The 15,126-nt window shown below is 42.2% G+C and overlaps 1 protein-coding gene and 1 long non-coding RNA gene across 2 annotated transcripts; both read right to left on the bottom strand.

The window, feature by feature from the left end:
• Window positions 1-8,177: 8,177 nt before the first annotated feature.
• On the bottom strand, window positions 8,178-9,985 carry LOC127666234 (uncharacterized). Its single transcript, XR_007973575.1, has 2 exons — window positions 9,920-9,985; window positions 8,178-8,486 (listed from the first exon to the last, which is right to left on the bottom strand). It is a non-coding gene; the product is annotated as an uncharacterized LOC127666234 (long non-coding RNA).
• A 1-nt stretch (window position 9,986) lies between these two features.
• LOC127665686 (sperm motility kinase Z-like) lies at window positions 9,987-11,450 on the bottom strand (the record flags this gene model as incomplete). The annotated part of the gene is made up of 1 exon (XM_052158166.1): window positions 9,987-11,450. A coding segment is annotated over exon 1 (1,464 nt), but the record flags the coding sequence as incomplete, so codon positions are not given.
• Between the last annotated feature and the right edge of the window lie 3,676 nt (window positions 11,451-15,126).

Genomic DNA, 15,126 nt, shown 5'->3' on the forward strand with positions numbered 1-15,126 from the left:
AGAGCCTACCTCCAGCAGGAAGACAGAACTTCAAATGAGGGAGAGGGGGGTCATCCCACAGTCATAACTCTAACCCACAATTGTTCCTGTCTGAAAGAATTACAGGGATGGAAATGGCAAGGAGTCTGAGGAAAAGAAGGTCCAGCAACAAGCTGAAATTGGGATCCAGTTCAAAGGGAGGTCCCAAGTTATGACACTAGTACCAAGGCTATGGAGTGGTCACAAAAAAGGACCGAACATGACAGCTCTCTGGAAAACCCAACAAGAAGTTGAAAGAGTCAGATGTTGTACCCAACCAATGGACAGAGGCAGCTGATCCCTACTGTTGAATTAGGGAAGGCTGAATGAAACTGAGGGTGACATTGTAGGAAGATCAGTGGTCTCAATTATTCTGGACTCCCAGGATCTCTCAAACTCTGGACAACAAAACAGGCTGCATACACCAATTGATACGAGGGCCCTAGCACACATACAACAGAGGACTGCTGGATCTGTGTTCATTCAGATATGATGCACCTAACCCTCAAGGGTGTGGAGTCCCCAGGGAGTTTAGAGGTCAGATGGGGTGAGGGTTAGGAGTCAGGGGGAGGGGAGGAGGTATGGGATGTGGAACAGTTGGTTGGTGGACAGGGCTGGCAGGGTGGGAAATAAACTATGGAGTGTGTAAAAATAATTAATAAAAAAAGATAAAAAGAAAGCTCAAGTCCAAGTGGATCAAGGACCTCCATATAAAACCAGATACACTGAAACTTATAGAAAAGAAAATGGGGAAGAGTCTCAAGCACATGGGCACAGGGGAAAATTTCCTGAACAGAAAACCAATAGATTATGTTCTAAGATCAAGAATTGACAAACGGGACCTCAGAAAAAACTGCAAAGATTCTGTAAGGAAGAGGACATTGTCAGTAGGACAAAATGGCAACCATCAAATTGGGAAAAGATCTTTACCAACCCTACATTCAGTAGAAGGCTAATATCCAATGTATACAAAGAACTCAAGAAGTTATACTCCAGAGAACCAAAAAAAAAAAAAAAAACCCTATTAAAATGGGGTACAGACCTAAAAGAAAATTCTCAATTGAGGAATAAGGAATGGCTGAGAAGCACCTAAAGAAATGATCAACATTCTTAATCATCAGGGAAATGCAAATAAAAACAATTCCAAGGTTCCACCTCACACCAGTCAGAATTGCTAAGATCAAAATCTCAGGTGATAGCAGGTGAGGATGCTGGTGAGGATGTGGAAAAAGAGGAACACTCCTCTATTGCTGGTTGGATTTCAAGCTGCTAAAACCACTCTGGAAATCAGTGTGATGGTTCCTCAGAAAATTGGACAGAGTACTACCTGAGCACCCTGCTATACCACTCCTGTGCATATACCCAGAAGATGCTCTTTGGATTCAATTTAATTTGATGTCTATTTTGTCAGATATTGAGATAGCAATTGCTACTTGCTTCCTCATTCTTATTTGATTTGTATCCTTTCCATCCTTTCACTCTAAGTAAGTAGTTATCTTTAACGCTAAGATGAGGCCCTTTCCCCCCTTGCTGCCACTACACCTGGACTTTGTTTCTTCATTCATTCAATCAAGCTAAACCTTTTGACTGGAGAATGAAGATGTAAACAGTTTGAAGTATGTTTGTTACAGGCATCATGTTGCTGATTTTTGGTGTTGTTTGTATTCTTGGAGTTTCAGTAATTATAGTTTTAGTTTTGTATTCATTTCTATAGTTCCTTGGCTATGTTCATTCTTCTCTTCAAGTTGAAATATTGCTTCTTTTAATTTTTTTCTTCTGTTTAGAGAAAAAAATTTTAGGTTGTTTATTCCATGGAAATTTTTTTTTTGTTTTCTCTTTCAACTTTGGCAGATAGTTTTGCTGTGTACATTACTGTTGTTTAGATTCTGTGGTCTTCTGGGACTTGAACTAGGCACTTATCACTTTTAAAATTTCCTTTGAGAACTCAGTTGTTATTCTGATGCACTTCCTTTATGTATCAACTGTTCCCCATTTGCAGCTTTCAAGACACATTGTTCTATATAATTGTTGATTTAATTATGCTATGACATTGGTGTTTTCATTTTTGGTTTTGTCTATCTGGTGTTTTGTGTGTTTCTTGGATTGATGTGTATATTGATGCATTTCCTTAGTTTGATAAAAATTTTTCTTCTATGATCTTGAAGCTCTGGCCTATGCTTGAAAACTGGAATTCTTCTCCCTTATCTCTTCCTGTAACTTGAAAGTTTGTTCTTATCATGATATTCCAATGTAGGCACAACATTTTTGTGCATTGTGTAAAGGTTATTGTATTATTCAAATGATGATTCTTTTCTCCCCTATTTCAGTCTGGGCACAGCACTGTAATAACTAAATAAAGAATATCCTGTCTCAAGTTTATATAGATAATTCTTACAATTTATTTTCTGTCTTGTCAATAAATGCTGGTTACCAAATGGCTGGGTAGAAGAATGAATAGGGCAGAACTTCCTCCAGTGAGGGAAAGAAGGGGAATGAGGAAGACAGAGGCTGATTTGCCACATGGAGGAGGAAGGAGTTCATAGATTTCAGCTATATCATGGAAGACCTAATTGCATATGTCATTGGGATGTTGCTTGGGAGGTAGCCATATTATTTTAGGGAGTTAAGATAGATTATTTGACTGCCCAGATATTGAGGTGGAAGTTAGAAATAAATCTTGGTCTCTCTGTGTCATTATTGGAAACTAGCTAGACTAAAGAAATACAGTTGCTGTATTAATTCACTGATTATATTTATATTAAAGTAATGTTTACATCCCACATTTCTTGTATGTTACCTTTCTATATTTTATTTAAATTTTTGTATTTTTGTTTAATCTAAATCTTCTACTTTATCTCCAAGTCCTGATATTCTATCTTTTGTTTCATTCACTGTATTTGTAAGGTTTTCCTTTGACTTTTCTAATTGGGTCATTGATATTTCAATTACACATAATTTTTGCCTCAGTTCTCTTCAGTTTCTATCTCTTTATTCAATTCCATTCACAGTGCCTGGATTGTTTTCATCAGCTTTACATTTTCTCCAACATCACTTGCATGTTTATTCTTTTAAAGTACATGAACTATTTTTTGATATCAGTGAAATTTATTATTGTTTTCCTAAATTCTTTGTTCTTGGGTTCATCTGTGTAACTCTCATTGACAGACTTTTATATAGAACTGGTGATAGTTGTTGGGGAGATATTGCCTAGATTTTTCATGTTGTTAGTAATTTTGCAATGAGATTTTGGCATTGACTTCTTTTGTGTCTGTTATGAACATAGCAGGTTAGGTCAGAAGAGAGGATGAGTGGGTTGGTTTGGCTTAGAGATTGGCAATGGCTTAGGTGAAAGAAGTCAGGAGGACCCAGCAGATTGAGTGTGTGGAATGTATGTGCTGATCCAGCCTTAGAGTTTGCAGGTGCAGATGGGTGTTGAGATGGGTTCAATTTGGGGAGGATCAGGAAGACTTATCTAACTAGACCCTTGAGAAGGTTGTGAACAGTCTGTCTGGGAGAAGAGTTTGAATGTGTCATAGGATGGATCTCAAGGTGGGGCAGGCAAGTTTTGGCCTAGTAGAAGTCTAGAGGTTGATTGTGGCATAAGCAATGGTGACTAGATTAGACCAGGGCAGTTGATGTGTGACTTGATCTAGAGGTGTGTGGGTGGGTGTAGTGGGGGCAGATGATATGCTGAGGTGAGTATCAGATGAACTCATCCAGCTAGATCCTGAAGCAAGAATTGTGCCATCTGGGTGAGTGGGAAGGTGGGTTATAGAACCTTGTTCATAATGCTTTAAGATACCAAGGGCAGAACTCCTAACAAATATGCACCATACAAGCATGCATGTTGTGCCAAGTCACACTATTTTTATTTTAGTATGCACAAAAAATTTGTAACATGTGTTGTGTAGCAATTTCCACTATGTTTTAAGTCTCTTATTTTCGATGGAAACTCCTTAAGATACAAAATTTTAAAAGGAAGTTAATGGCAGTCATTCTCAACTTTCATAATGGTGCGATCCTTTAGTACAGTTCCTTATGATGTGGTGACCCACAGACATAAAATTATTTTAATTGCTAGTTCATAACTAATTTTTCTACTGTTATTAGCAAATAATGTTGTTATTAATCATAATGTAAATATCTGATAAGCAAGTCATTTGATCCCCAAAATGGGTACCTTTTAGGTGGTGGGAGCATAGCCTCATGTCGGAAGTGTCACTCTCTCCCAAGGTCTCCAACATTGTGTACTGCATCATGAACACATCCTCATTGAACATGCTGACCACAGTGTCGGGCTCTGATAACTCTGACTCATTGTCTGAATACATGATTGGTAGCAATGCAACTGCCCAAGGCATTGATGCCTGGGTAAAAAGGAAAGGAGATATAAAGAAACTTACTGAGACATGAGGGATGAGAGTAAAAAATCACTGGGATCCAAAGTAAAAAGAAAGGACAAAGTGAAAACCACTGAAACAAGAAGCTTTAACCTATGTGGAGAGCCTTCTTGGGGTGCTGTGCTGCCTGGAAGGAACTTGACATTGACCAGGGACATGGGCTTCAGGCAGGAATCTGACATTTGGGCATTAGAGGGACGTAGGTTATGGCAGGAATGTTTAACTTAGAGTGGAACAAGAAAAGCAAGCTTCAGGCAAGATTCTGGGCTTGGACAAGGAAGCAGGCTCAGGTGTTTTGGTCATTCTGACAAATGGAAACAAGTGTCACAGAACTTTGCTTATTGCCTTGACAATTTTGTGTTTACTGTCTTGCTTGTTCTTCATTGTACTACTATTGATCTTAATTCCTGCATGTAATTAAATTGGTACAAAAATGGATTGAGAATTATTAAACCTGCCTTCAGTCTCAGAATTGACTGAGGTCATACTGCAGTTTTGTCTAATTGTCTCTTTCTTTTCAATCCTCACTCCTGCACTGGAGAACCTGTTGAGTGAGTGAGCGGGCTTGGTCAGGTGACACCTTGTGAGAACCCTGTCAGAAACAGCAGGCCAGCTCCCCACAACCCAGAATGGGGGCTCAAAGCTGGACTAAAACTTTGCATTCTGCCCAGGACTGCCTGGGGGAGGATAAGGCCCATACAGAAGCAGCCTGCCTAGGTTGAGGCCAGAGAGGGAAGTGAATCAACAAAAAGACAAAGCCAGGAAACACAACTGCTTCAAGGTGGGCAGGACAGGGCCAAATTGCAGAGACAACCTCCCTTCTCGAGGTGACCAAAAATTTTAAATGTTGGCTTAGGGTAACCAGTCACAGTTGTCCAACTTAGGGGACCCCTGAACTCCCTGCCAAAATGTTCATAAAAAGGGTAGTCTTAGTGAGCTCAGGATCTCCTGCCTGTGTGCTGAGGGAGCCCCGTGTACACTGGAACAATAAACCTCTTGCAGATTGTAGTGATTCTGGTTTCTGTGGCCTTATTGAGTGTGGCGGTGTCTTCCGACAGACTCTTACATATGATTCATTGCCCGGGAAGTTTCCCTCTTCAAGCCCCAGACACAGTGTATGGGGAGCAGTGTATTACTCAAGCAAGGTAATGTGGGATACATGTCTGTCATTTTTGTCTGTGTGTTTGTGTTGTGTGCCTCTTTTTTTTTCTCCTAAAGGCCACATTTGGTCTGTAGTTTTGGTTTTGATATGTAGTTGCCAGAATGGCCGTCAGACTTGCCAGAATGCTGTGGCAATATTGGGGGACTGGGAGGACCCTCGGGTCTCCTGCTGGGAGAAAGAATCCAATAGGGTTCTTCTCCATCTGGGCAAAGGGGGATTCTGCCATTGGCCATCTGAGTCTGGTTTTGTAGTTGCCAGAATGGCAGGCAGAGGTGCTGGAATGCTGTGGGGACTTGGGGGACTGGAAGGATGTTCTGGTTTCCCACTGGGAGAAAGAATCTGATAGGGTTCATCTCCATCTGGGCAAAGGAGGATTCTGCCCTCAGCCATCTGAGTCTGTTTTTCTTTTGTGGTGGTTGCTGGGCAGTTGTTTTTTACTGTCTTAGTGTCCTCTGTTTTGTTTTTGGACTTGGACTGATGAGTGTTTGAATCCATGGGACAGGCTGCTTCTACTCTGACTCTGACAAATCTTTAGGACTGGGTCTGCAAGTCACTCAGACCAAGTCCCACATATCATTGTCTGGGAGGACTTAGCCACCTTTCTGCCCTCCTGGGCCCATTGCTTCTTTTCCTCCACAGGACCTCTGCTGTTGGGGGACTTATGCTCTCCAGGAGACCCCCAAGGGACAGTGTTATCAGATCCTGATGCCGATCTCCTTTTAGACCCTTCTCCCTACCCTCCTTCTTTGAATTCACAGAGGACACCACCCACCCCTAAAGCCCCCATCTCCTGAGGCTGGTTCTGGACCAGCTATGGGGACTGGAGTTGACAAGTTGCCCCCACCTCTGGCCCCTGCAGTGACATTTCCCCTCAGAGCATACATATGCCTCACAGCAAGAATGGCAACCGAGCTCTTATGGATTCCCTCTCGAGCTACAACTCCCCTGAAGGTAATGGGATCCTTGTAAGTACAAGCAGTTACATATTTATACAAGTGTGCTTTCTGCTCTGTGCATTGTCTGGCTTTGGTGCACCAATTTGTCCATTTGTGTCTGTCTCTCTTTCGTTCTTTGAATGTTTTATGTTTCATGTTTAAAAAAAAAATGGTAAAACTTCATCTGCTGGTGACCCGTTCAGTCTCAGTTTACACGGCAGGGGTTGATTTAAAGTGCCTCACGTTAAACTTGGAGTAAAACGCTGCTTTTAAAAGAGCCAGCAGCATCTCAAATTCTAGGGCAAATGGGTTGATGGTTATTTTTCCTAGAGAAATATCTACAATTGTGATTATGGGTTCAAAGTACTTTTTTCTCTTGAAATTACAGCTAGAAAAAAATTGGTTTAATTTTATAGGATTCCTGTCGTCACTTTATTTTTATGTCTAATTGGTCTTAAAGGTATAAGTTTTTGCATGTCTTGACTATAAAGTATTGGCTTATAAGATATTGGGCATGATTTAAAAGATATAATGTTGGTAATAAAAAGTTAGTTTAAAACTGGTAACTCAGGGTTGGAGCCAGCAGGAGTGACCAAGACTGACAGGAATGCCAGCAGACGCTCTTTGCCACACCTCTCTCACTGAAGGGACAATCATGGAAGTCTCGAGACCAAAAAGCACTGTAAAGGCCCTGCCACTGTCCATTCAGTCCTATTTATATTCCCTCAAAACATCATGTGTCCTCCAGGGGCCTTGCCTCAGCACATTAAGTCTGGCTTAGCAACACTCCCTGTAAGTCTGTATCAGCTGACGTTACTCTGCCAATTGGCCCAAGTCTGAGGAAGTGGCAAGAAGCCACCTGAACACCACCAGTAGGATTTTTGGTGCATTTCTCTCTATGGAGTCATGACAAATGGAACTCAGCTAGGCAATGTAAGGTGAACCAATACATGCATGTGTTTAGAGAAGAATCCTCTCTCATGCATCTTTTCATATGCTTGATTTAGCAAAGCTTCCTTTCACCTGTGTCTGCTTCAGACAACACTCCTTCCATGTCTGTTCCAGCAAAACACCGTCTACCACAACTGACTTTCCAAAGAAACCATGACTTCCTACTTCATTTATAGCTCTAAGTATATGGGGGCTTTCTAAGCCCAGTTCATTTGACATGATTTACTAAATAACCATGTGGCTGGCTGCAGAGGAAAATGTTGGGTGTGGTCTGCTTCTGGGAAGGTACCATGTGCTGGATATGGCCTCTGAACGATCAGTCTTCTGCAATAACCAATTTGATTGCGGTTTGAAACAAGGAACAAATATTTCATCAGGTCCTTAAACATTCATTTAACATACTTTTATGATTTTGTCTTACAGCACATTATTAACACACCAGTATATTTATTGGAGAATGTTAAAACTTTTCGTGGAGATGAGAAAGGGTGATTCTACATTAATGTTCCCTTTGCCAAGGAATGGCAGCGAGCACATATCATAAACAGCTGATTACAGTAGCCTTCTCTACTATCTGTAAAGTTATTTGCCCTTTGCCTTTAATTTTTATCTACATGGAAAACAGAGTTTTAAGTCCTCCTGTGTCAAGCTTAAGATGAGGTTACTATAAGATAAAACCAATTAATATATCCTAACAACCTTTGAAAATCATTGAGAATAAGCAAATTATCTTTATTTGATATTACTATCACTATTCGCAGCCTGAGCTGGAGCATCAGGTCTGGGGTGGTCCACTTCCAGAAGGTCTTGACAGCAGCAGCAGCCTCCCTCCTTTCTTTGGCAGGCAGGCTTATGGGTCTGGCTCCGAAGTCTCCATTCTCCTCTGATGTCAGGTACCTTGGGTCATCAGCCAGAGAAGCAAGAGCCATTGAGAGGAAGACCGAGAAAATGTAGACCTATCTGCTGATGGGAGGGGCTTCTTGCATGTGCTGGGGTGAGGAGAGGCCAATCAGTACAAAGCTGTAAAACCCAAGGAGAACGTGAGAGGCGTGGCAAAAGTATGTGGGGTGTAACAGCATCAAATCAGGAGGCACACAACATGAAGCTAAGTCATGTGGGAACAACCTTTCAGGCAGCCACATTGGCATCCAATTCACCTTTCACCTGAATGAGCTTCACTGAGGGAAATTCTGGCTCCCCATTCCCACTATATGTGTTTTTATATCACGGGAAAAACAGTAGTCAAAACTGTGGCAGATGGAAATGGACCTCCTAGTTAGATTCAGAGGATAATCTTATTCTTGGGTTACTTTGCTCTTATTTTCTCCCTGTTCTAGGAATTAAAGGACCAGCCCAACCTTAAAATCTCAAAAAGAGTCTTGTAAACAAATATGCTTTCTTCTGAAGTTTAGGGGGAACTACACTTCAGAGGTGTGCTGGTTAGATTTTTGTTAGAATGACATGAGCTACTATCACCTGGAACAGGAAAACTGCTGAAAAAATTTCCTTTGTCAGATTACCTGTGGGCAAGTTTGTGGGCCATTTTATTAATGATTGAAGTCGAGTGCCCAGGAACTTTACATAGGATCACCACTGTAGTTTGCATTGTATTTGATTTGGTAATCTCTGGGTACTGATCAGTGGGGAACATGGGGCAAAGAACCAGCTTTGATTAACAAGAGAGCAGGACATTAAAGGGAAACTTCGATGAGCCAGGACAATTGCTGCAACTCATCTTTGGCTGAGACACTTGACATGATTAAGAAGACAGAGGCATCACAGAGCTAAAATCTTCTCAAAAGCAATTCCTTGGTATATCTCAAGAGAAGTCTGTTTGAATGGTGACAAAGTCTGCTTCTCATGCTGGAAGTCAAACAAGATCATGTGTAAGAATTTCCCGGGTGGTATTGGTTTGGGCAGCCTGAAAGCTGAGGGGTCAAAGGGGAGGTAGAAAACAGCCCCAGCTTGGTGCTGTGAGAGGCCAGAAGAGTCCATTGTTGAAGGTGTAGCCTCATTACAGTGCAGCCCTGAACACACTGGAGATGCCAAGACTTCAGTGATAACCAACCATATCAATGATAGGTGTGGACCGATTCCATCTGACAGGAGAAGACAGGATGTGTGGGCTGTGGACAAAAGAAACCCAGAGGGGGTGTGGCCCTAAACCATTTGCATCTCAGAAGATCCAGAGTCCTGTGCTTGGGACACTGAGCTGAACCACAGGAACTGAGTTACACTAGTGGATTTTGGTTTTGATTTGATTTGTTGGTTTTCTGGTTCTACACTTCTGGAATAAGAAAGTATTGTACTTGTGTTTAATTGTAGGAGGGTCCACATCCCACACTATCTAGATAGAACTAGATTTAAGTCACTGTACTTCAAGAACCTAATCATGAACTGTCTATATGCAAATATTAGTAAAAAAAATAGATTTAGCAAATATAAAAATGTACCTGAAAGATGCCTTGTACTTCTTGTCATCTTCGGGGTGTCCTCTCTCTTTTGGGGGCACACCTTCCTCCGGCTTGTTGTGTCAGGTGACATGCAGCAGCAGCATAGAATCCTGACGCAATTCGAAATTCGTTTCTTCCATTTGGCCCATCCCTGAGGCTGCGGGGGTCTTGGAGTAAAAGGTCTCCTTCTTTCTGGCTCACTTGGGGCCTTGTCGAACTGGGAGCTAGAGGAGAAGGTGTTATCGAGGGTTTCGATTACTTCCACGACAGTGTAAGTAGCGATGCAGATGCAAGGGGCAGTCATTCTTCTTTGCTGACGACTGCCCATAGGGGGTGTCTTCTTGGGTGCAACAGGGGCATTTGTCTCCCCAGGACGTTGTCCAGTAGATGACACTCGTATTTTAAGGGAAGGTTCACTGGCCCTTCTCCTGGGAGGCAGAGGGTAAGTGATAGGATCTGTTGCTGAAGGGAAAGGTGTCACTCCTGGGTTAGTGACATCTCTTTGCACATAATTGCCATCATCCTGATTTGCCAGGCTTTTCAATAGGTGGTATGTTGCCCTAGTTTCGTCAAACTCCTTGTGTTTTAAAGCTTCTCTTATGTCTTGGGAATGAAAGCCAAGGCTTTCCATGGCCCCCATTATATCAGGGTCTGGGAATCTGGTGTCACTGTTGTAATGGAATGTCAAAGTCTTTCCCCCTTGCTGGAGCCATGGATGGCTTACGAGTTCTTGCGCATTTGGCCTCTGCCTTGGGTTGACAGTTAGCAGGAGGCTAATCATGCTCCTAATATCTTTGGAGAGATGATCCGGTGTACGGTATTTTCCATTCATCACCTTGCTGCTCAGTTCCGACAGGGTTCCTCCTCCAAATGGCAGGAATCCGGTGGTCATATAATATAAAATGACCCCCAAGGCCCACATATCTACTTTTGTGCCATCGTAGGGTAGGCCTCGGAAGATCTCTGGAGCAATGAACTGGAAGGCTCCACACAGCCTTTCCAGTTTTTGCCCAGGTAGGAATGTGTCTCCGAGGCTGAAATCAATAAGTGTAGCCTTTCCATCCTCACCCACTATGATATTGTCAGGCTTTATGTCCCTGTGCACCACACCTTTACCGTGACAGTAGCCTATGGCACTGAGCAACTGAACAAATATGCTCCTAGCTTCATCTTCTTTCAGGCATCCAGCGTCCCGGACTCGTTTAAGTAGCTCTTCTCCTCTGGCAACTTCCATAATTAAATAAGTTGTGTGTTCTGTCTCAATTACTTGCACAAGCGAGACGATGTTTGGGTGACTGAGCATTTTCATAATGTCCGCTTCGGGCACTGTTGGGTCCGACCACCTCTCCCTCAAAAGAGCCTTGACAGCAACTGGGGCACCTGTAAGGCGGTGGGAGCACAGCCTCACATCGGAAGTGCCACCCTGGCCCAAGGTCTTCAACACCGTGTACTGCCTGGTGAACACCTCCTCCTCGAACATGGTGACCACAGTGTCAGACTCTGATGACTCCGAGTCACTATCCGAATACATAGTTCGTAGCAGTGCTACTGCCAAAGGCAGTGAGGCCTGGGGAGAAAGGAAAGGAGATATAAAGAAACTTACAGAGACATGAGGGATGAGAGTAACAAAATCAGTGGGATCCAAAGTAAAAACAAAAGACAAAGAGAAAACCACTGAAACAAGAAGCTTTAACCTAGACCCACGATGACACAGGCAGAGGAACCCAGTCTTGATCCCTAAACCACGACTAGCTCACAATCTAGTAAAATAGACAGACCACAGCTCAGTAATGTACTGGATGCTATCTGATAAAACTGAGAAGAGAACTAGAGTATCAGAATGAACATGAATAGAAGAAAGAAATGATTGAGAAAATACTTACAAAATAACATAAAAATTGAAGACCAACACCCCAAACCAGGCCAACTAATTAAAATACCAAGGAAATCAAAGCAAAGCCAGGACCCCTCAAGTAATCAAAACAGAAAGAGAAGCATGTAAAACCCATTAAATTGAAGCAAAAAAGCAAAAGTCAAAAGCAAGCCAGAGAAATGAAAAGAATTGGAAACCATAACTAACCACATCCAATTATGCCTTATCTCTAGCGGTCAATAACACCACCAGTACTCAATAATGGTTTTTAAAGGAAAAGTTTAAATAAACCAAAAATGAAAAAATATATTTTTAAAATTTGAAATTTATAGCAAATATCCTGTTATACAAAAGAAAAAAAGGCCCCCAAACATATTAACCATTCAAGAAAAATAAAAGCAGAAGGAAAATAAGAATAGAAACAGAAAAACAAAGAAGGAAATCTTAAAGTAGTAACCCAAGTGTCCATGACTTAGACAGATGTCTCATTCAGTGTAGAACCTGCTGTTCAAGCCTAAGGTTTGGACTTAAATGCAAAGTACCACTGCCCACCACAAAAGTTAAACAAATGACCCACCAAACAAAACAGGCCTAATTAATGTCCCTCCCTAGTTTGAATCTCCAAACACAGGCAGATCCAGAGGCTCCTTGGTCAAAACCTAGCCTATGTGGCAAAAAGAGGCCAGTGAATGACTCTGCTTTAGAAATTAAGTTTTCAACATACCTTTAGCACAGCACTGAAGGTGTAGCTAACCCTAACACTAACACTAACACTAACACTAACACTAACACTAACACTAACACTAACACTAACACTAACACTAACCCTAAACCTAACCTTAACCCTAACCCTAACCCTAACCCAACCCTAACCCAACCCTAACACTAACACTAACACTAACACTAACACTAACACTAACACTAACACTAACACTAACCTTAGCCTAACCCTAACCCTGGGCTTTCCCTGTAACTGTATGTAAGCTTGTAGATGAATTCACACAGACACACACAAGCAGGTAAACACACAGAACACACAACTAAATCTATACACAGACTCAACCTCACACCCACACAGTCTCTCTCTGTCTCTCTGTCTCTATCTCTGACTATGACTCTCTCTCTCTCTCTCTTTCTCTCTCTCTCTCTCTCTCTCTCTCTCTCTCTCTCTCACACACACACACACACACACACACACAACTCACAAATCAAACAATCAGAATCTCAAAACCTCACACAATCTCACTAATGTATATCTCACAAGTAAATCACCACTCCACTTCTCTATACCCTCAGAGATCCAGGGCAGGCCTCTCCCTTATTTATATCTGCTGGGTGGACTCTCACAATGGATCCTCATGAGGTCACAGTAGGGCATGCACAGATCATACTTGTTCAAACTCACAGGGACTGAAATGGCTTCAAAGCTTCTGAGTCAGGATGGCCCTGCAGAGCAACATTTAGTGTTTTAGAAATTAAAGTGGGACACAGTGTGCCCTGAGAATCATCCACATAGACAGCTAAATAGAGCTGCTAAATACCCCACTGCCCCTACTATTAAAGGGCACATGCAGATTCCTAGCAGTGTAGAGGAGCCAGGCATTGATTAGTGTCCTAGTGTCATTCTTTGTTAAACAAAATACCCAGACAAGGTTGGAGAAGGATATCCAGGGTGTCCCATCCTGAGAGGATGGAAAGGGGGAAGGGGAAGTATTGTGTGTGTGTGTGTGGGTGACCAGGAATGGGGGCAGTGAGTGGAGTGTAAAGTGAATAAGAAATCAGATGAAAGAAAGGAGAGAGAGAGGGAGAGAGAGAGAGAGAGAGAGAGAGAGAGAGAGAGAGAGAGAGAGAGAGAGAGAGAGAGAGAGAGAGAGAGAAAGAGAGGGAAGGAAGGAAGGAAGGAAAGAAGGAAGAAATATAGAGAGGAAGGAAGGATGGATAAAAGGAAGAAGGAAGAAAACCATCAAGTGTTCCCCCATGGTTCCTGCCTCTCTCTCTGAATTCCTGCTCTGACATCCTTCAGCGGTGGACTGTTATGGGGCTTTTTAAGCCAAATAATACTCCCCAAATACCCTGACAAAAAGCAACTTTGGAGATAGTACGTTTATTTGAGGCTACAATTCCCGGTTATTTTCTAGCATTGTGGAAAAGTCAAGTCTGGAACCTCCATTAGTATCATTGCATACACGGTCAAGAGTAGAGGAAAGTAAATGGGTGTGTCTTGACTTGATTGCTTCTGCAAGGCTCCATTTGTCCACTCTTCCATAGTACTGATAGTTTGCTCTCTCTCTCTCTCTCTCTCTCTCTCTCTCTCTCTCTCTCTCTCTCTCTCTCTCTGTGTGTGTGTGTGTGTGTAGTGGCAAGTGTGGGGCTGTCCATCAAGTCTGTGGTGAGCAGCAAGACTTGATGTCTCATAGTAGTTGGAAAATTGGTGTACCACTGTATTAGTTTGTGTTCTCTAGAGTCACAGACGTATGGATAGTCTTTACAATAGTTAGGGAATTTGTCAATGACTTACAGTCTATAGTCCAACTCCCCAAAAATGATCAGCAGCTGCTGTGGATGTAAGTCCAATGATCTAGCAGTTTCTCAGTCCCACGAAGCAAGCAGGCAAGGAAGAGTGAGAGAGAATCTTCCTTCTTCCAATGTCCTTATATATTTCCAGCAGAGGGTGTAGCCCAGATTAAAGGCTGTAGGTCTCCAACAGAGGGTGTGGCCCAGAATATTGGCATGTGGGTCTCCAGCAGAGGGTGTGGCCCAGATTAAAGGTGTGTGCATTCATGCCTTTAATCCCAAATGTTCTTGAACTCGGAGATCTCCTTGTCTTAATCTTCTGAAATTCATAGCCACTGTGCTTCAAGGTCTCCATGCCAAGATCCAGGTCAGAAACTTATATCTCTGAGCCTCCAAATTAGGATCATAGGTGAGCCTTCCAATTCTAGACTGTAGTTCATTCCAGATATAGTCAAATTGACAACCAGGAATAGCCACTACAATCCACCCCTTGTCAATTTGACACAAATAATATCTCATGTCCACATGAAACAATAACAAGATTGTGAATATGCCTAACATGATATAACTATTCCTCGAACAATCGCAAACGCATTTGCAAATTTACAATGGGGAAATGTCCCTTGGGAACATTCTTTTAGTGTTTCAATACCAATTGATGTTAAAGGGATTGGAAGAAAGACAAATGTATCTTCAACACAATAAGATAGAAGCATTCATATTACTTATAATCCTTGTTTCTGCAACTGGTTACGTGGCCTTAGCTGGTATTTATAACTACCTTCCTCTGCTACCCATTCTGTATTTCTTTTACCTTTGG

Source organism: Apodemus sylvaticus, chromosome 15 (genome assembly GCF_947179515.1).
Source record: "Apodemus sylvaticus chromosome 15, mApoSyl1.1, whole genome shotgun sequence".
Lineage (NCBI taxonomy): Eukaryota > Metazoa > Chordata > Mammalia > Rodentia > Muridae > Apodemus > Apodemus sylvaticus.